The 20,236-nt window shown below is 39.6% G+C and overlaps 2 protein-coding genes across 3 annotated transcripts in view; one reads left to right on the top strand and one right to left on the bottom strand.

Annotated features, from left to right (window-relative positions):
- Positions 1–13,848, top strand: part of LOC139942650 (WD repeat-containing protein 64-like) — a 30,114-nt gene extending 16,266 nt beyond the window's left edge. Inside the window, exons 13-26 of one of the 2 annotated variants that reach the window (XM_071939482.1) lie at positions 316–439; positions 1,565–1,740; positions 2,346–2,534; positions 2,912–3,036; positions 3,621–3,749; positions 4,373–4,557; positions 5,287–5,498; positions 6,350–6,455; positions 7,268–7,329; positions 7,869–7,981; positions 8,485–8,697; positions 9,588–9,765; positions 10,665–10,799; positions 11,388–13,848. In XM_071939482.1, the coding sequence (XP_071795583.1) occupies positions 316–439; positions 1,565–1,740; positions 2,346–2,534; positions 2,912–3,036; positions 3,621–3,749; positions 4,373–4,557; positions 5,287–5,498; positions 6,350–6,455; positions 7,268–7,329; positions 7,869–7,981; positions 8,485–8,697; positions 9,588–9,765; positions 10,665–10,799; positions 11,388–11,462 (2,022 nt within the window). In that variant the 3' untranslated portion in view covers positions 11,463–13,848. Of the gene's footprint in view, positions 1–315; positions 440–1,564; positions 1,741–2,345; positions 2,535–2,911; positions 3,037–3,620; positions 3,750–4,372; positions 4,558–5,283; positions 5,499–6,349; positions 6,456–7,267; positions 7,330–7,868; positions 7,982–8,484; positions 8,698–9,587; positions 9,766–10,664; positions 10,800–11,387 lie in introns of both variants that reach the window. The other variant, XM_071939480.1, reaches the window with a different exon arrangement.
- A 143-nt stretch (positions 13,849–13,991) lies between these two features.
- Positions 13,992–15,818, bottom strand: LOC139942663 (testis-specific serine/threonine-protein kinase 3-like). Its single transcript, XM_071939488.1, has 2 exons — positions 15,599–15,818; positions 13,992–14,969 (listed from the first exon to the last, which is right to left on the bottom strand). Exons 1-2 carry the CDS (start codon positions 15,704–15,706, stop codon positions 14,139–14,141), a joined length of 939 nt encoding a protein of 312 aa, XP_071795589.1. The 5' UTR covers positions 15,707–15,818; the 3' UTR covers positions 13,992–14,138.
- Between the last annotated feature and the right edge of the window lie 4,418 nt (positions 15,819–20,236).

Raw genomic sequence — 20,236 nt, 5'->3', positions numbered from 1 at the left:
GTAGATTTTGGTACCAACCATCCCGGCCATATCTCGTTTGGGCCCCTGCACCACGGCCCCCGTGCCCCCTTTCAATGTTGGCTCTCCTTGCGCGGTCTTTGGCGCTTTCATTAATATTGAGTGGGGGACTAGTGAGAAAAATGTTTTTTGTCACGGGGGAAGTGGACAGGGAATGTTTAATGCGAATGGGTGGCCCAAGCATTTTTTTCAGGATTGAAGCTTTGTTTTGGCTCATCAATGCCTGGCCTTAAAATGTTTTATAGATTTCCGGAAAAAAATAATATACTTTGTATTTATAACTTTGTTAAATCTTAGGTATGGGAGTTGGAGTCAGGCAAGCAAGTGTACCATGTGACCGAGTCACATGGTCCTAATGTTGAAATCACGGCGATCGCTATCGACAAGACTGGCTATAGATTAGCATCAGGGGCATTAGATGGTAAGGGTCTACTAACGGAGTCAATATGAACACTACATTGTGCTACAAAATTGCGAAAAAAATGTATGCTTGAAAACGCATCTATTAAAAAGTGGCTTTATGGTCAAAATCAGTTGTGGTGTGTCTTGGCGCAGTTCTGTTGTTGTCGGCAACAAGTAGGGCTTTAAATCTCGGTCATGACACTTGTGCCTTTGAGCAATGCACTTAACCACAACCGTCACCAAAACAAGGGCTTAAATAAGTTTCTTGAATAGAGGTACATGTAGATACAAATTCTTAATTGTTTTGCAGGATACCAGAACTGAACGTCAAGTTTTTGGGGTTATTCGTTGTACTGTTGAATTGATTTTACTTCATATTTTTATCGCTTTTAAAGTATTACATTCCAAACATCACATTTAATTGTCATGGTTATAAACTACGTTTAAATAAAATAATAGACGACAACCAAATCTCGCCCATGTAAAACTCCATATGGTGTGAACCACGGTCACAAAAGCTCAAATACACGCAAAAATTGCAAATTCTGTAGCTAAATATCATTCTCATGACATCTGACTGTTCTAAACGCCGTGCTTGTCTTATCAAAGGCACAATTCCCTCAAATATTTCAAATATTTCCCCTGGCTGGTCCTATGTTGGTGAGCTGAACTTTTTCCTTTACAAACGACAATTTGTTGTCAAATCATTAAAGGGAAGGTACATGTTTGGTAACCATAAAATAATAAGCCTGTGAAAACTTGGGCTCAATCGGTCATCGGAATTGCAAGAAAATGATGAAAGAAAAAACACCCTTGTTGGACGAATTTGTGTGCTTTCAAAAAGGAATAAAAGACTTCTAGCTAGAAGTCTTTTATAGAGATATTTTGGTGAGAATTTACCTCTTTCTCAAAAACTATGTTACTTCAGAGGGAGTCGTTTCTCACAATGTTTTATACTATCAACAGCTCTCCAATGTTCGTTACCAAGTCAATTTTTAAGTTAATATTCGTTACCTTCCCTTTAAATAAGTTCATCTTGTATTAGTAACATCTACATTTTTGGGGGATTTGAAAAACGAGGCTCTTAATTCTATCTATTTAGAGTTTCTTCCTCTTAATTCAAAATTCTTTTTCAATTTAACAGGGTCATTAAAGGTGTGGGATTTTGGAAGTGGGCAAGAGATTAGGTCTTGGATGCCTAATCTGGAGTCGGAGCGAGGAGATGAGGACATTGGTGTGACCAGCCTGCTGTATATTGAAGTCAACGAGAGACGCTGTATAGTAGCGTCAGGTTGGAACAATAAGCTAAGATTACTAGAAGTAAGTGAACAACTTTGTTGTAGGCCTGTAGGGAGCATCTCAAAAATTGGAGCAGCAGGAATCTTTGAGGATAGACTTGTAAATTTGAAGTACAAAGACAAGAGCATGGCAGCTGCAGAAAGAGACCTGTCACCCCAGGAGTGTCGAGACTTGGGTTCATTGAGGAGAAGCATGTTACTGGATCAAAGATTCCTTAAAGCAGTTCTGAGATACAATAATAATATTAATAATCAGTTTTTATATGGTGCTTTTCACACCCTCAAAGCACTTCCAACATTATTACCCCTGGTCACTGGGCCATTAATTCATTCCTATTATAGTTAAGTGTCTTGCTAAAGGACACAAGTGTCACAATCGTGACTCAAACCCACACTCTGCTGATCAGAAACCAACAGAGCTTGAGTTTGGTGCTCTTATTCGCTCAGCCAGGACACCCTTGAGGTTAAGTGCCTTGTGGACAATGAGCATCATTGAAGTAGTGTTTTTACTAAAAATATAAGTAATTTAAACTGGTCCATTCTTGATAGTTGATACCACCATTTTTATATGTTTGGAATACAAACTTTCAAGATATTTTATTTATTTATTTATTATTTATTTTCTAGGACTCCCAGGATGTTGGTGACCTGACTTTGTATGCCGAGTTCTCTGATTTATTTCACCTCTCCTCGTCGGACAGTCCATCGTTACATCCAGGGAGTCTTAGCAGTCGTAGTTCCAGCTCGTTCAGTCGGTCCAGACCGCTGCCCGATATCGGCCACGCATCGGCGCAAATCACAAACATCAATAGAAAGGTACGGCAGACTATATTAAAATATCTTAATTTGTGGGATGAAATTTTTCAAAAGTGACAAGCAGAAATTTACCTCTCATGTCATTGAGAGTGGTGAAACGGGCCCAGTTTCATAAAGCTGCTTAGCCAAAAAAATAAGCTAAGCACAACAAAATTAAGACCAGAATAAGCTTTCCATTTTGTTCAGTTTGTGGCTGGTATCCAGCTCATTATTGCTAAGCAGGAATTTTGAAAGCAGTATATTCTGCTTAAGCAGCTCTATGATTGGGCCCAGGTCAACTCATCCCCCAGGCTCACTTGTACCCAAGTCAAATCCTTCCCAATGTTAACTTTATTTTCTACTATTGTTTTTTGCATATTTGCTTTTTTTCTCACCAGGAAAATATTCTCGAGAGTCATGAAGTGACGTGTCTAGCGCCCCTGACTTCCGACTCAATGGCGACTGGTTGTGCTAATGGAAACATTGTCATATGGGACACTGTTACTGCTACAGTACAACAGATGTGAGTATTACATTAAACTAAAATGACAACTTGCTAATTTGAATCCTATAACTAGACCCCTTCTCAAAACTGTTCTTCGTTGCGGAAAGGTTTATCCAAAAGGGGTAAATCATTGAGGATAAGATGCAGATGGATTTTTTTTCTTTTGGAAATAGATGTTTTCCCAGTTTAGAGCTCATTTTTTTCTCCAAGAATGTTGACAGACTACCCCCACTGAACAGTCTGGTTTTCAAGTTTTTTTTGTTTTTTTTCCCCCATACGTCATTCAAGAAAAGTTTGTTTGTTTAGATGATCTTCCCGTCAATGGAACTCGGCTAATTCCCACAACGGGGTATAAATGCCAAGCTGGCAACAACCAATCTCTCTCATATAAACATTGGTTATTAAATTTGATTATGAATTGCACAAATCAAGAAGTTGTGATTCAGTAACTAGACAACAGTACTTATTCCAGTCATTATGAAATAATGTCTCTCATGCATGTAGATATTTCTCCAGCTGTCCCAAACCCACAACCCACATAACCCCGGTACTGAGGTCGCTCCCATAAAAATGATTCATAAGTTTTACTCTCCAAATTGCAGATTTCGGTTGCCAAGCATGTCAGCTAATGATAAGAATGAACATGAAGAGAAGACCACACATCCACGACGGGTCAACTCATTACTGCTGATGGTACATCGGACAAGAAAACCTGATCCGGCATACATCAAGTAAGATCCACAAGGATGCTAAAATATGCATTTAATCCACCAGCCAATTCAGTAAACTCCTGTAACCTATTTTACTGTTACACACACACTGTTGTACTGCCTCTAGCTGCCAGGCAACCTCGGTAGTCTAGTTGGTAAGACACTGCTCTAGAACTGCAAGGGTCGTGGGTTCGAATCCCACCCGAGTAACATGCCTGTGATATTTTTTTCACAGGACTCGGGGAAAGTACTGAGTACACAGTGCTATCACACATCGGTGTAGGGGTAAAAACCAAAATTAATACAATTGTACTTGTTGTAGGTGGTATTTTTTTTATTCCCCTGTTTTAAAGCTGTTGTTTTGTTTCGTTTTGTAGGCTGCTCCTTGACAAGCCCAGCTTTTTGGAATGTGCCTTCACATTCATATATTGTTGACCTTTATTTTTTGATATAATGATATGATGAATTAAATTTTTTGAATTTGAATTAAATTGAATTGAATTGGATACAAACAAACTAGCATCCTCTGTCATCACTGAGGTTGAACAAAATCGCGAACGCATTTACTAACAACAAGTCTTACTTGGCCTCTTTACCAACAAAATTCCAATTCCAATTCCAAAATTCGAATTCCATTTGAACAGGAAGTTGACGGGCCACGTCTCCCCAAGTGATCACAGCTCAATGGATGAGGATAAAGAGACTGGTACTGAGTCGTTCACTGGTTCCCAATCAAGGGCTATGACAAGTGTGTCGCAGAGGGACGCTAGCACAGCAGTAGGAACTGCTGAGGAGATGGAGACCAACCAAGGAGAGGGAGGCATACCAGGTAAAAACAAAATCAGTAGACAATCTTTGGCATTTTCTGGCAGGCGAGATGTATAATGCTGGTCATAATGAGATGTGGGCTTGGTGTATTTGAGTCACAGGGGTGACAAGACATTTTGAGCTTTATACATAGCTGAAAAGAGCAATCAACATCAGCAAACTTATGACTGGACAAGTTCTTTTCTCTTTCAATTGAATAGCAATAGTAATTCTACAAGGCTATCAACAACCTTGCCCCTAGTTATCTTTCTGCCATGACTCGACTCCAGAACACTGGTTCCGCTGAACACAGACCAAGACTGCGCTCCTCCACTGATCGGACACGGCTTGTTGTCCGAAGATCGTACAAGAAAGCTGGTGACATGACTTTCACATCTACCGTGGCTCGTCTTTGGAATGAACTTCCGATCAGTCTTTGTGAAGCGCCGTCTTTGTCTATGTTTAAGCGGAAATTGAAAACTCATTTGTTTCCGTGATTCACTGTTCTTTTGTTCCTCTTCTTTGTTAAGCGCTCCGTTCTTCATGGGGCGCTATAGAAATGCTTGTGTATTATTAGTTATTATTATTAATTTACCTAAATGTGTCATATAATATCTTCAAATTAATGTTAAAAATAGAGGTTCAAAATGTTGACTATGAGTCTGATAAATATTTTTCAATTTTAATGAACATTGAAGTTTACTAAATTGTCATTGATTTTTTTCATTTTACTATTTTTTTTTACCAGCAGAAAAAGATTCGGTCAGTAAAGTAGAGCTAATGGAGGACAATGCGAAAGATGGGACAGAGAGACTGCCGACAGCAGAGGGCGCCGTCCTCGATGAGGATGCTGACGAGGAGTTGGAGAATATTGACCCAACGGCTAGGATGATCGTAACGACCTATGACCCCATCCTGGTGTCGTGTCATTCAGATGCTCTCATTCAATTCTGGAACATGAAGGTACTTGTTAGGCAAGAAATAAAAATGAGTAACAACCTGAAGAGTTCCTGTGGTAATAAATATTGCTGTGGTATTTTGTGTGGTAAGATCAGGTACCAATTTCATGGAGGTGCTAAGCACAAAAATTTGCTTACCATGAAATTTCTTCCTTGATAAAAACAGGATTACCAGCCAAATTTCCACGGCATTTTTAGGATAAGCAAACAACAACTGAATACCAGTAACAAGCAATATGCACCAAATGGAAATTTGGTTGGTAAGCCTGTTTTTATCAAGGAAGAAATTTCATGCTGATCGAATTTGTGTGCTTAGCAGCTCTATGAAATTGGGCCAAGGTACCAAAGAAAAAAGCAACTAACCAACAGCCAGTCTGTTGACATTACCACACAAGTTCCTCTGGTATTTAATATTCCTGTGGTTATTTAATATTCTTGTGGTATTTTGTGTGGTAATATAAGGGACCACAAGCATTGCCACATGACATTTTTGTAAGGGATGGTAAAAAAGAGGGGGTATGAGTGCTGTCAACTCAAGCCGCCTATGGCAAGAGAAGGGTTTATATAGACGATGTGACCTATGTTTACGTTCAAATCGCCCTCTGTTGACGAAACACTCTATACGTCATGTTTTGCCGGGCACTGAGTTGCGTAGTCATAGTAAGATTGCATACACTTTCTAGCTGGCTGCCAAAACAGAAAGGTTTTGCCCGGCGGTATGCGCGCAAATCATGTTATGGTTTTCGTGTGACGTCAGAGGTCACATCATCTATACTCTGCACTGTATGCACAAGATGTATTTATAGGGATGTAGAATACCCCCAGGGGCTAACCTTTGCCTGTTTTTTGTTTCAGGGAGAGATGGTACGTGAGATCTCGGCCATGACCCGGAGGCAAGGTTCAGCTGTTACTGCTATATGCGCTGATGAAGACTGCAATGTACTCATCACTGGAGACAATAGTACGTACACATCTTGCAATTGTAAACAGCAGTCAGGTTGGCTCAGTGGTTTATGTCCCTCGGTGGGACACCTCTGTGGACCCCGGTTCGAGCCCGGTTGGCTCAGTGGTTTCTCTATGCCTTGCACCTATTTTGACCCCGGTGTGAGCCCGGACCGGTGCCTTTCATGTGGACGGGTTTTTTCACTCCCTATATGGCTGCATGGGTTTTTTTCTATGGCAGTTTTCCTCCCACGGTTAAAACTTAAATTTCTTCATTGTCTTCTCTTGAAAAAGTTGGTGTGATGTCTCTCAATGTTCAATATTCTACTCATGCTTGTGTGATAATTATACGTATAGTATTATTATTCACCTAAGATGGTTGCATTGAACTGTAAGAGTGACTGCTACTTAAAGGCAGTGGATACTATTGGTAATTACTTAAAATAATCATTATCATAAAACCTTTCTTGATTACGAGTAATGGGGAGAGGTTGATAGTATAAAACATTGTGAGAAACAGCTCCCTCTGAAGCGACGTAGTTTTCGAGAAACAATTAATTTTCCACGAATTTGATTTTGAGACCTCATATTAAGAATTTGAGGTCTCGAAATCAAGCATCTGAAAGCACACAACTATGTGTGACCATGGTGCGACAAGGGTTTGTTTTTTCTTTCATTAATATCTCGCAACTTCGACGACCGATTGAGCTCAAATTTTTACAGGTTTGTTATTTTATGCATATGTTGAGATACACTACTTGTGAAAACTAGTCTTTGACAATTACCAATAGTGTCCAGTGTCTTTAATAATATGTGAATTTTGTTTTTCAGAGGGATATATCACAATGTGGAGTGTGGACATGTTTCTGGAGAATCCACAATCCGATGAGAATGTGAGTATTTATTCTTTCTTATTCCCCAAAATTTGTGAGGTACTTAAATGATTGATTGGATGGTTTGGAACCCTGGGCTTGTTGGAAAAGTACTACTAATCATTTCATTAATTTGATTTAATAGTATTTAAAGGAACGTTACAAAATTGGTAAGAAACAAAACTTACACGGTCTAATATTTGATGAGATATAAATAATCTAATTCCGCGTTTGGAGTTTATCGCTCAGTGAGCGTTTTATTCATTTTTATTTTTGGCATCGATGTAATACAAAATTTGTAATCGTTTTTTGCACTATTCTCTCGTGACCCAGATGGCTGATCGATCTCAAACTTCTACAGGTATATAGAAGTTTGAATATGGTGGATTACATACAGTGCTTACACTGCCAAAAACTGTTTTGTTAGCAAAAACCAATTCTGTAATGTTCCTTTAATTAAGCAACTGATTTTATTGACTGCTTTTATTTTGATTTGATGGCGGTTGTTAATGATGAGTTGGTTTTGATTGATTATTGATTGAATTATATTGATTTGATAGGAATTGATTAAACAGTTGATTAGTTGGAGGGCACACCTTAGCCGCATCGTGACCCTCGTCTACACCAATCACATGAAATCCATCATTTCAGGATCATTGGATGGATCCGTCAGGTAAAGTCATTTTCCTCTTTTTTTCTCTTCTCAATTGTCCAGAAACTGTGGAAAGACTAATATGGTTTTATGTTTGTATATTTGTTGTTGTGTCATGTGTACTTGGGTCGGCTTTCATGACAGGAAAGCTCCATCGAAGAAGAGGCCAGAATAAAAACATCCTTTTCCTCTGACAACTCACACCTGTTATCGCTATGTAATTCCTTTTCAAAACAGTGAACTTAATTGCTCGACCATTTAGTTTAAGGACCCAAGTAGTTCAATGTAAATACACCCACTTATTGAAAAGGATGTTTAATTTCCGAGTTTTTCAAACTCGACGACAAGTCGTAGCTTTCCCGTTATGCCATTTTGCGTGTAATTTTTATCATTTATAGGAGATTCTTATAACAGAAACTGATCAAGAGTTTCCCTCCCAAAATTTCCCTATGTTAGTTTTAAAAGTCTCTTTAGATGTCTCCCTATGTTTACATCAAACTCTTTTTGAAACCCATTTCTTTTAGACTCTGGTATGCTGAGGACCCAGCTCGTGGTCACTTCATGGGATTCTTCAGTCAACACCGTCCCTGGAACTTCCCGAGTCTAGAGAGGAGTAGCACCCCCGTGTTGCCTTATGACATCACCGAAGGGCCCCTCAGGCCGATGAAAAATGTCAATGAGAAGAAGCACAAGACAACTCAGAGCTACGAGTACCCGCTGGTGTTTGACGACAATAAGTAAGGGAAACAACAAATAAGATTCGGGCCCATCTTCATAAAGCTGATAGCAGAAAACACTGCTCAACAAATTTCTCTGCTATACCAAAAAATAGAGGGGCACCAGTCGCAACAGTGTAAACTTTATGGAATGTTAGCTGGTAGCCTGTTTTTGCTAAGCAATATTTTCCTGTGCTTAGCAGGTTTTTTGTGCTTACAGGCTTTATGATATTGGGCCATGTACCCTAGCAGTGTCCTGAGTTGATTAAATCGCCACACGTTTAAGACTGTATCAAAATCGAAATCCACATTGTAATGAATCGGCCACCACTTGAATTTGGTGTGCTAGACTGCTTTGCCACGTCACACAACACAACAGTAGATAAATAGCACAACAAGACTACCCATTCCTAGTCTACCTGTGGCAGTAGAGAAACAGCAGGAGGATAAGTTCTAATTTTCACACGGTATTTTCACGTTTCCCAATACTCCATAGCAGTTGATAACCAACAGGACTAGTTGTTATCAGAACTAGGTAGTCTCCTGATTCCCCATCTACTCCATGGCAGTTGATAAATAGCAGAACACGTTCTTATCAGAATAATCATCACATCAAAGTAGACTTATCACATAAGCCTTTTTGAGGTATGGCGGACACAATGCTACAACACTGTAAATTTTTGGTAAATTTGTGCGTATCAACCATAGAAATAGAACGTATGTTATTCAGTGAAGTGCGCATTTTAGGCGACGCGGCGTTTACACGTAAACCTAATGACCACCAACATGGTGAGCGTGGCATCAGTCGCGGCGTGTGACGCGCGCGTATCACGTCTGCCATACCTCACAAAGGCTTATGGTGTTGCCACAAACAGAATATTTATCCAACATTCTTGTTACCTTTTCAACAGATGGAAGCCATTCCGACGTTCAGCCTACGTCCAAACCAGAACCAAACACAAGGAACCGGAAGACATGAAGTTCTTTGAGGCCTTGCAGAAGCCACAGTTCTACAATGATCACCTGAAGAGTGGAAGGACTGGCGAGATGAGTCTAGGTGCTGTCTTCAGAGCACTACCTGTGTACACTGTGAGTAGTGCAATATTTTGTTGTGTATACTTTTGACTGTATAAACCAAGCTGCTATTTCAACAACTTTATCCTCATACACATTTATTGTTCAGGCCTGTATGCTTCGTTTTTGAAAGGGCAGGTACACCAAGGCTTTTTCTCCTTGGTAAAGGGCACCCTATGAGGTAACTGTAAATTTCTACTTGAGCATTTCAAGGGCACCAAGGCAATGACCAGGGGGCATTGAGGCAATTGCCTTCGTTGCCTCCATGAAGTATCAGGCCTGTTGTATTTTGGTTGTTCTTTGCTGTTTGTCTTTCATACAAAGGACATGTACATAGTTAATGTATTGCATAATGTTAAGCTCTGTTGTTTCTCTGGAGTGTGAGTTTGAGTTCAGGTCGAGTTCTTAAAAGCAAGACACCTAACCATTAATTGGTTTGTCGATAAGGTTCCCTGGGTCGACCCCGCAGTGCTCACTCGGGTGAGCCCCTGACAAGAGCTAATTGAAGGATCACACTCGCCCTCTTGTGGTGACGGCATGCACTTCAGGTCACCATCAAGTGACCCACTCCACAAGCAGGGCACTGGGGGCTGACCCGGGTGAGCCCCGTCAAAGCTTTTCGAACGTACCGGGGCAGACCAGGGTCGACCCAGGGAAGCTAAACGAACGCACCCATTGCTTTGTCCTCAGGACAAGCAATAAATCTGTTGAACCTATATATTGTGTAATGCATTAGAACCAGTACAATTACACTTATTGTTAAGACTAAGGGGTTTGCCCTGGCGTTTCTGGCATTCTGAATGAGCCGCAGCAAATTGAAAACCCTAATAAAAAGCTGCATGAATGGGTCTCGGTTTTAAAAAACATGTCTTTATGTCGTTTTCAAACAAAATGTTGTTGATGGTTTTTCTTAGGTGAAGACTCCAGAGCTTGTGAAAACTCCTTCTATGGAATTTGGTAATTCAACATGGACGACAGACTCCTTCCTGTTTGCCCCGCCCCCTTCTAAAACTAACAAGTCAACCTCTCCAACCAAGGAAGCAGGAAAGGTAGAAATATTTTGTTGTATTTGGGAAAGCTCCATTAAAGAGGGGAGAATAAAAACATCCTTTTCATCTGACAACTCACACCTGTTATCTCCATGTAATTCCCTTTACAAACAGTGTGCTTAATTGGATCATGCACAAACCAGTAGGGCTGCTGACTGCCCTAGACAGATTTATTGCTTATTCATGAAGTTCAATAACCAAAGTAATTCAATGTCAACACACCCACTGGTGAACATTATGTATAGTGTCTGAGTTTTTGTGGCGAAACTCGGAATGTCTCTAATGGAGCTTCTCCGTTAAGTTAATTTCATTGGTCAAAAGCTTGTATACTTTAATTGATAATAAAATGACGTCTTTTCTTGTTGACTGAACAGCGTTTTTACTTTATGACTAAAAGATGTCTTTTCTTGATAACCAAATGAAGTCTTTTCTTTATGACTAAAAGGCGTCTTGTCATGATGACTGAATGGTGTTTTTTTCCTGATGACTATATGGCGTCTTTACTTGATGACTAAATGGCATTTTTTCTCGACGACTAAATGGCGTCTTTACTTGATGATTAAATGACAATCTGTTTACTTGATGCAGGTGAAATCTCAACACAGACGCAGCGCGAAAGATCCTACATCCACGAGTCCCATGCCATCACCGAGGAAGAGGTAGTCATCCCCAAAGAGCGCCCTCTATCGAACCATGACAAGCAGAAGCTGACATCGGGTTCAGGTCAAAATATCTTGTTTTTGTTTTTTTACACTCAGATTTTCTAACCAAGTTATGCAATGTTTTTTTTATATATTCATGTTGTACATTTTTTACTTCAATGATCTTGAGCACAACTCTGATGTAACATTCACAAATTAATCTCTTATGTATATATTTTTTATACCTTTACTTTTTCATTGAATGAGATTTTATACAGTAATCATTGTAAAATTGTCACAAGTTTTTTTTATTTTGAAAAATCCACCGTCATTGAGCGTCTTTCTTAAAAATTACTCCTTGAGTCTTGCACAACGCAAACTTTTGTGCAAACTTTTGTGCAAACTTTTGTGCATGTTTGAGCACGATTTTGACTCCCAAACCGGCGGACGGGATAGGCGTGTTGTGCAAAGGGGCATGAGAGTTACCATGTTTATCCTGTTTTTATATTTATTTTTCATTTTTTATATGCAAGTCGCCAGACACACGAGGCCTGAAGGCCACTTCAAGGTGTGGGCTACAATTGTTTTTTCCAGAAGCCTATGCCACCTACTCCTAGGGCTGAAACAGGGTTACCCCTTTTACAGTCCATACGAATGTAGGCTTGGGTATCATCAGTCTGAAGCCTGGCCAGTAGAGCAGAAAGTACTACCTCCCCAATTTTATGTAGCAAGTGTCACGACCGGGATTCGAACCCACACTCTGCTGATCAAACACCAGAGCTTGAATCCGGTGCTCATAACCGCTCAGCCATGACACGCCATGTAAGTTATTGGCAAATGTGTGAGCATAATATTACCAATGTTGTGCACACCCTAAAAAGCCGATTAGAACAAAGAAATCTGTATTTTAAAACTTGTGTCGTTGAGACTTGATAATATTTTTTAACTAGAAGTCTGCGATCTGAACAAATTTGGGAAACTGCAGGAAATTGTACTCAAATCCAGGCAAACATTGTGTGTGGTACAATCATGTTTGAATAACTATTTATAAGAAGATTTTTTATTAAAGAATGTGATTCTATCTCTTGAATTTGAAAAGCTTTTTTTGTTGTTCATTTTTGATTTATTTTTGTTCTGTAGATTGTGTGTTTCTTTTATGGACTATTCTTCCTACAGGGACATAGCACCGGACTTTCGACAAAATCTTAAAATGCAACCACCCTTTTAAGTGAAATTTTCAGATGTGAGTTTAATTGTTTACATTTGTAAAGGATTAAAACAATGGAACGGTTGCAAAAAAACAAAGGCATACTTTTCCTGTAAGTTAGTCTTTCGAAAGAGTCTAACTCTGAACAAATACGATGATGATAGGAAGTTTTTGTTCAATTCATTTCTTCAAATAAACTCAAAACCTGTTTTGATTCATTAGTTTTATTTTATTAATCTCAATTCACAATTACAATTTCCTTCATAAACAAAATATTTGCATTAAACAATCTGTTTTTTTTTATATGCGGCTATATTTCACCATTTATTACTTATGTAGTTATTTGTGGTTTGGTTGGTTGTGTTTGAAGAACCATTACCATGATTCTGGTATTTTCTTGGAAATTCATAGTAAGTTCTAGACAATGGCATTTCAACTAGTTATGAAATTCCATAAATTATATTTTTGTTCAATACTTGTGAACCAGTTTAGTACTTGTGAAGCATGATTGTATCTTTTTTTTCCTTTTTTTGAATTTGCAAAGACTTGTGGTCATTTTTTTTCTTTCTCTAAACTATCAGTTCTTCAATGTATATTGCATCTTAACTGTTCTTTCCCAAGTTAGTTTGTCTCATAAACTGTATATTAAAATGAGTGGATCGCTCTATAACGGAAGTGTTAAAGGGGCATTGACACAAATTAATAATCATAACTTATATCCCATAGTTATTACTATAGTACCAGTCATAATAATGACTTCTATAATACTTATCAATATAAATTACATCTCATAAATATGACTATGTTATAAATATGTTTTAATTAGCACATGTTTTAGTCAATGGCAAATGTACTATGGCAAGAGGTGTAGCCCAACATTAGTCATGACTTTACCTTATATCATAATGAGATAATATCTCATAGTTATGATTGATAACAATTCATAAATCTGTGATACCAGGACACAAGTTCATAGAGCTGCTAAGTACAACAAAATTGCTAAGCATGAAATGTCTTCCTTGATAAAAACAGTATTACCAACCAAATTTCCATATTAATTTTGCGTATTGCTTGTTGCTGGTATTCAGCTGTTGTTTGCTTATCTTGAAAGTCATGCGGAAATTTGGTTGTTACTCCTGTTTTTATCAAGGAAGAAATTTCATGCAAGCAAATTTGTTGTGCTTAGCAGCTCTATGAAATTGGCTCAGTTATTAGAGATAACTTATGCCAATTCATAGCTATGACCTTTTTCTTCTGCTAAAAAACCCTTTAACACTTCCGATCTCTTCGATTTTTAACCTAAAACTTTATCAATGAGCATTAAGAACACTTTCTTCCACTTCGCCTTTTCTTTGAATTGAAACCCTTTCCCTTTTAATTGTCTTTGATCAATTTTGCCGAAATGAAGTTCTGGATTTCTTGTACCACCCACGATATATTGCAACACGTGGAAGTGTTACTAATTCTGTTCAGGTTTAAAAGTTTGCCTTATCACTGAGTTGTTGATGTTGTAATGAGGCTTGTAAACCAAGGATGCACCACAATGCACTGGATACTCTTTCTCAGGCTAACGTCAAGGGTCAGCATAGCTTTAATCAACCCCTTGCATTCCTCGCTTAGATGTACCCTGGAGTGGCCAGGAAACCTTAGCCCTCTCTGCTGAGACTCCAGAATCTTGGCAACGTTACGGACATCGTCACCGAACGGCATGTACCCAGTCGCAAGGATGAACGCTACAACACCGAGCGCCCATACATCACTCATATACGGATTGTACGAGAAAGAGCGGATGATCTCCGGTGCCGCGTACGCCGCCGACCCGCAGAAGGTCCGGCTTAGCTCACCCATCCCGACCCGACGGACAAAACCGAAGTCGCTTAGCTTTATATTCTTACGAGAATCAAGCAACAGGTTCTCGCACTTCACGTCGCGATGAGCCACACCTTGACCGTGCATGTAAGCGATTGCACGGGCGGTCTGTAGCACCCATCGCCTGGCGAGGGTCTCACCCACGGAACCTCTGGATTTGGTTCTGACATACTCCAAGACATCACCACACTCAGCTAACTCAATGATCTGGTATATCTTCTCGCTCTCTTCAAACCAGTCGTGGGTTTGGATGATGTTGGGATGCTTGAGGGTCTTTATGATCTCCAGCTCCCGGGGTAGGAAGGACCGTTGGTAGTCGGACGGTGCGCGGCGTCTGTCTATGATCTTTATTGCTACCTTGTGGAGGGATTCTTTGATGAAGGCGAAACGAACTTTGGAGTAACTTCCTGAGCCGAGCTTCTCACCGAGGAAGTATCCCCGTTTCGCCATAACCTACACATAGTTTGTAAAAAGATTCTGTTTAGAAATTCAGAAAAATAGTCTGAGTGTTTTCTTTAACTTCATGGAGATATCGAGTATTGATAACGAAGTTGAAACTTTCCAAAAGCGGCGTCAATGTCTCAGGGGAAAAAGGTTGTTACGTCCAAATTATTCATTAAAAATCAGATTTTTTTATATATGTTTTTTAAAGACGATCAAAGCATTCAGATCGAAACGTCGAGTTGTAGTCTACACCACAAATCACAACATCGGGTCTGTATTCAAATGACGAACGGTCGTCAGGCAAAAGGTCAAACTCTCGCTGTTTTTTTTTTTTTTTTTTTTTGAAAGGCAAGAACCAAAAATGTCCATTCCTTGTGTACGTACAGGCTGAAGTATTTTAAACGTAACGTCTTTTTGGGGGGGTAGACAAGTTTTCGCACTGGTTAAATAGAAATTTGAGCTTGATGTAAGATATAATAATATAATAATAATGGAAATTTATATAGCACCTATCCATGTAAACATGCTCCTGGGCGCTGAACAATTAAAAGAAGATACCTTTCGTACCATTTTAATAGGGACTTTATCTGTTGAAAAATGAATAGAAAAAATATATATATAATTCGTATCTACCGTACCTGTTTATCTGAAAGAGGACTGGCGTTCAAAAGCTGATTTCTCCGTGATTTGGCAACAGCCGTGTCACTCAGTGACTTGGATGATTTGTCCGCTGGCGAAGAAGCCATTTTTATTTCGTCGATATTACCGATTATACAACTCAGTTTTACCAAAGATAATATAATGTGTAGTTTACTCTCTGAATCATTCGTTTGTAATGATTAGTTTTGTTGTTTTGTGTATTTTGGTTTTGAGTCAAGGGAGATCCCGCTTGGCAACTTTGTGCGCGCTCACATGGTGCATTGTAACGTCACAACTCCGTTTTGCCATTTTACGCTCTCGCATGAGCGCTCGAACATTCTTTAAAGATTGGCCGAGTGAAGTGTTTCAGAGTCGAAGAAACTTGCAGAAAGATTTGAGAATCATCATAAGGAAAGATTCTACAATCTTATCAGATTAATCTGTAGTTGTATTGGTGCTTAGCTATTCAATACAAGGATCGTTAAGTTTTTCATTCGGAAATGTTAGTGTTAGAAGCTTAAACTTTGCACAGTGAAGAGTCCATGCTGGCCGTCAAAGACCGGATCGGTGCGTATGCGTGCGTGCGTCTCTGGGCGCCCTGCGCGGCCTTCGTGCGTTGTGCAACGCACTGATACAAACAACGTTGTGCCTGGAAGACAGGCGTACGCCCTTCTTCCAGGCACAACAAGAATCATTCTTCCATTCCTCATTGCCTCTCCATACCCCCCCCCCCCAAATTGCCGGCCCCATTATACTTCATTGCCCCTCCATACCCCATGATTGCCTCTCCACCCCCTCATTCCCCCTTCATCACACTGTCCCTCCATCCCTCATACCTATTGTCCATATACCAGTCCATCCCTCATTGCCCATCCATACCTCCATTCCCCATTGCCTCTCCACACATCCAGCCCCTCCATATCTCTATCCCACCCATTGCCCTATCAAACCTCATTGCCCATCCATATACCACCATTCCTCATTGACCTTTCATTGTCTTGCAAAGTAAATGCTTGGTTTATTATCAGTTGACACATGCTGTCAATCAGTCATAATTATAAACCCCTGCTGGATTAAAAAACATCATCAGAAACTGGCTCCGCTTAATGGCTAACTTGAATTTAAAAAAATACCAGCCTAATGGAAAGATGATTAATACATCAACTTGATCTCTCCAATTAAGATTATTGGCGTTGGTTGCCTGACAGGGTTGTGATAACAAACCCTTCATATTGTGGGGAATGGCTTATGGGCATCGTTGATGCTATTTATCATTCTTTAGATTGCAGTACAACAAGCGAGATACACGTACAATTTGTGTCAATAGGTGCACACGGTTTTACTTGAGACGCCTGATTGAGACTTTGAAGCAAAACGTGCGGTTCCAATGATCGGATCTACCACCTGTGTACAACTTCTATGCAACTTCTAAGTTGCATATTACTTTAAAGAGCGTAATCATCCTGAATTTAAAAATTGATTCTTCAGTTTAAACTTTTTGCACGAAGATTTTTCCCGGCTGATGTTTGTCTAGTCTGTGCTTGAGTTTCGCGCTCACCTCATTCCTCAGATAACTGTTTATTAAATTGGACTGCCATTTTGTTGTTGCTGATAAACTCATTGAGCTGACGATGAATACTACATTCACAGACTCTGTGGTTCTGTCCCCAGTCCTCATCGCACTCCGTACTTGCTTCATGGCCATCATTGCACTGCTGATTATATCTGGGAATATTCTTTCAATTGCTGTGACACGCCGTGTAACAACCTTAGCTGACAGCACTAAAGTTTTGATGACGTCACTGGCTGTATACGACTTCATGATTGGAATCATTGCACTTGTGAATGTGATACCTTCTGCATTGGATAGGTGGCCTTATGGTAACTTTGTCTGTGATGCTACTTCAGCTTTAACCACAGTATGTTTCACCATGTCAATCCTCACTATCATTTTTCTGAACATTGAACGGTATATCGCTATTACCAGGCCGTTTAAGTTCCCAAAATGGTGTACGAAACGTCGTGTTATCATTATTTTAAGTGTAGCTGCATGTTGGACTCTGGGCGGTCCCATTGCATTTAATTTTATAATATTTAAGTTGGAAGCTAGTTATATTCGAAACAGTGTAACATGCTATTATGATACAGGTTCGAATGCTTTTAATATAATGTACTTATGTTTTGCTGAAGTCATTCCCGTTGTGGTACTTGCGTTTCTTAACTATCGTATGATCAAAATCAGCCGTCGGCACGACGTGCGCGTTAATCAACATGAAAGAGCCGTTGGGGGAATCCATGACAAAATATTAAAGACATGCATTGCAGTCACTGTCTGTTATGCCGTCTGTTTTACGCCACTCAGTTTTTTAGAAACTGTATCTGGTTTATTAGATAGACCCAAACCTACATGGCTTGAATTCTTCTCGATGCAATTGTTAATTTGTAACAGCGTGTTCAACGTTATAGTCTACTTTCTATTGAATAGCACATTTCGTCAAACGGCTAAGAAATTACTCGCAGAGAGATTTCCTTGTTGCAGCAGATCGGTTGCACCGGTTGATATTCCTTTGTAGTTTGAGAGAACAACATCTTACGATTATGAAATCAAGTTAAAAGGTTTAGTGGCCATAGATGTTTTTTGTGATCGCATTTATTGGCACTGAACTTATAACAAAACAGTCAATAAAAGTCTTATGTGAAAAGTTCAGGGAGTACTTCGTCACCGTTTTCACGAAGGGCCAATATTGTAAAAAACCAATAAAAAAACTAATTTTGATTTTTTGGGGTGGTTTTAAACTAGCTTAACGGTATCTGACACTTCTCTAATTTATAGACCTAAAAGTCGTCTAGTTTCTTATATAGATATGCTAAGATGGTGAAGGACAAAAACCTCAAGATCCTTGATTTGCGTTTTCACGAAGTTTCCTTTTTGTGTGTTAAAGACACGGCTGGCACAGCACCAAAAACGAGTGCTCCGGTTTATATTCTATTCTATATCTATGGCTTATACCTGTAACCTACATTGTTTTACGCACGCGCGTCTCAAACGGGCACTTAATGGCCACAACTTGATTTTTCGTTTTCACGAACAGCCATTTTGTGTATTGCTCTAACGCGTGTAAATGTCCCCTTGCACTGCAAAAAAAAATAGGAGATCCGGCTTTTGTGTTTTCACGAACAGCAACACAGAGACCACCTTTTGTACAGTTTTTACGAAAAGGCACTCTTGTTAATTGAATACCTACTCATTAATTAAACCATTATGGACAAAATTGGAAACAGATTTGTATGATTTAGGATCTCTACTTTCCTGATATGTAAAAATTTCAAAGATTAAACATCGAAAAGTCTGCAAACCAGTGATCTCCAAACATACATTTTTGGCTGCAGTGGACAAAGTGCCCCTTCGTGAAAACGGTGACGACTTGCTGACGACAAAACAGCAACAAATTTCAACTGGTTGTTGCTGGTTATAACAAAAAGTAATAGTTATATATAAAAAATCATTGAAATCATCATTTATAGATATAGGTTTTATAAACGGAATTATGATTTGAATTATTGTTAGTTTTTAATAAAAACAGGTTCCCTTGTAATTTATGGCAAATAAAAAAAAACTGTAAAATTGTTGCCCCAATTCTCTTTCGTGTAATTCAAAAACTTCACTGATGTGAATTTCACTCATTGATGTCTATGCCCTACAAGGTGTCCCCGCCTATTTAAAATCTGGAATTATGAGATTATAAATAAAAAAGCGGGGGTTTTTCTGATTACACGCAACACACAGACAGTTTTTTGTACCTGGACGGAACTTCTTTTAACCCTTTAGTCCCTGCACCGCCCGAGTTTGCTGAAATCCCATTTTCTCAAGATTCTTGCAGTCGTAGAATCGTAGTTCAAATTTTAAAAGATAGCCATGGCTTAATGTGTATGCACAATTTTTTACCCTTTCGGTAATATTTGTATAAAAGTACAAGTTCTCATGGGAACAATAAATGCCTCTCGTTAAACGGCTACGGTAATTTTTATGGGGAGTATTTTTGTGCACGGATAAAATGGACACAATATCTTTGTCTGGCTCAATGCTCATACTGGTTAAATGCGAAGGCGTTAATTTGCGACAATATCATCATAAATGAACCCCCCCCCCCAGTGCACCGTGCACCCCTCGTCTAACGCCTACATAATGCCCCCTAAAATTGTATCTTTCGTTTGAGAGGGGGGGGGTTGAGGGGTGTCCGTAAAATGGTTTTGTCCTCTTTATTGGTTTTGTTAGGTTAATTAGGCTATTTTCCAAAGCATGGATTCGGCTTTGGATTCGGCTTCAGGCTCCGTTCTCTCGTCTAAAGCCCTGAGCAAAGCGCGCGCATTAACCGTCAAAACAACCGCGGGCGGGCCGCGGGGCCATGCTAGCCTGGAGCCAAAGCCGTGGTTTCGAAAGGGCCCACACTTTTGGGTGGACGGACCATGTCACGTGAGTGCCGGCCGCGCGCGTGGTTTTAAAGACAAAATGGACGCTGTCAGCTACACATCTAAGTGGCTTCTACTCGAACAAAATACAAGTTTTTACTGCAGTTCCAGGGACAGAAAGACCACAAACTACCACGGTGAGTTAAACATCTGATTGTGATAATGAT

Source organism: Asterias amurensis, chromosome 1 (genome assembly GCF_032118995.1).
Source record: "Asterias amurensis chromosome 1, ASM3211899v1".
In the NCBI taxonomy this organism is placed as follows: Eukaryota; Metazoa; Echinodermata; class Asteroidea; order Forcipulatida; family Asteriidae; genus Asterias; species Asterias amurensis.
Note: the sequence above shows the minus strand (reverse complement) of the source record. Positions and strands in the feature narration are given on the sequence as shown.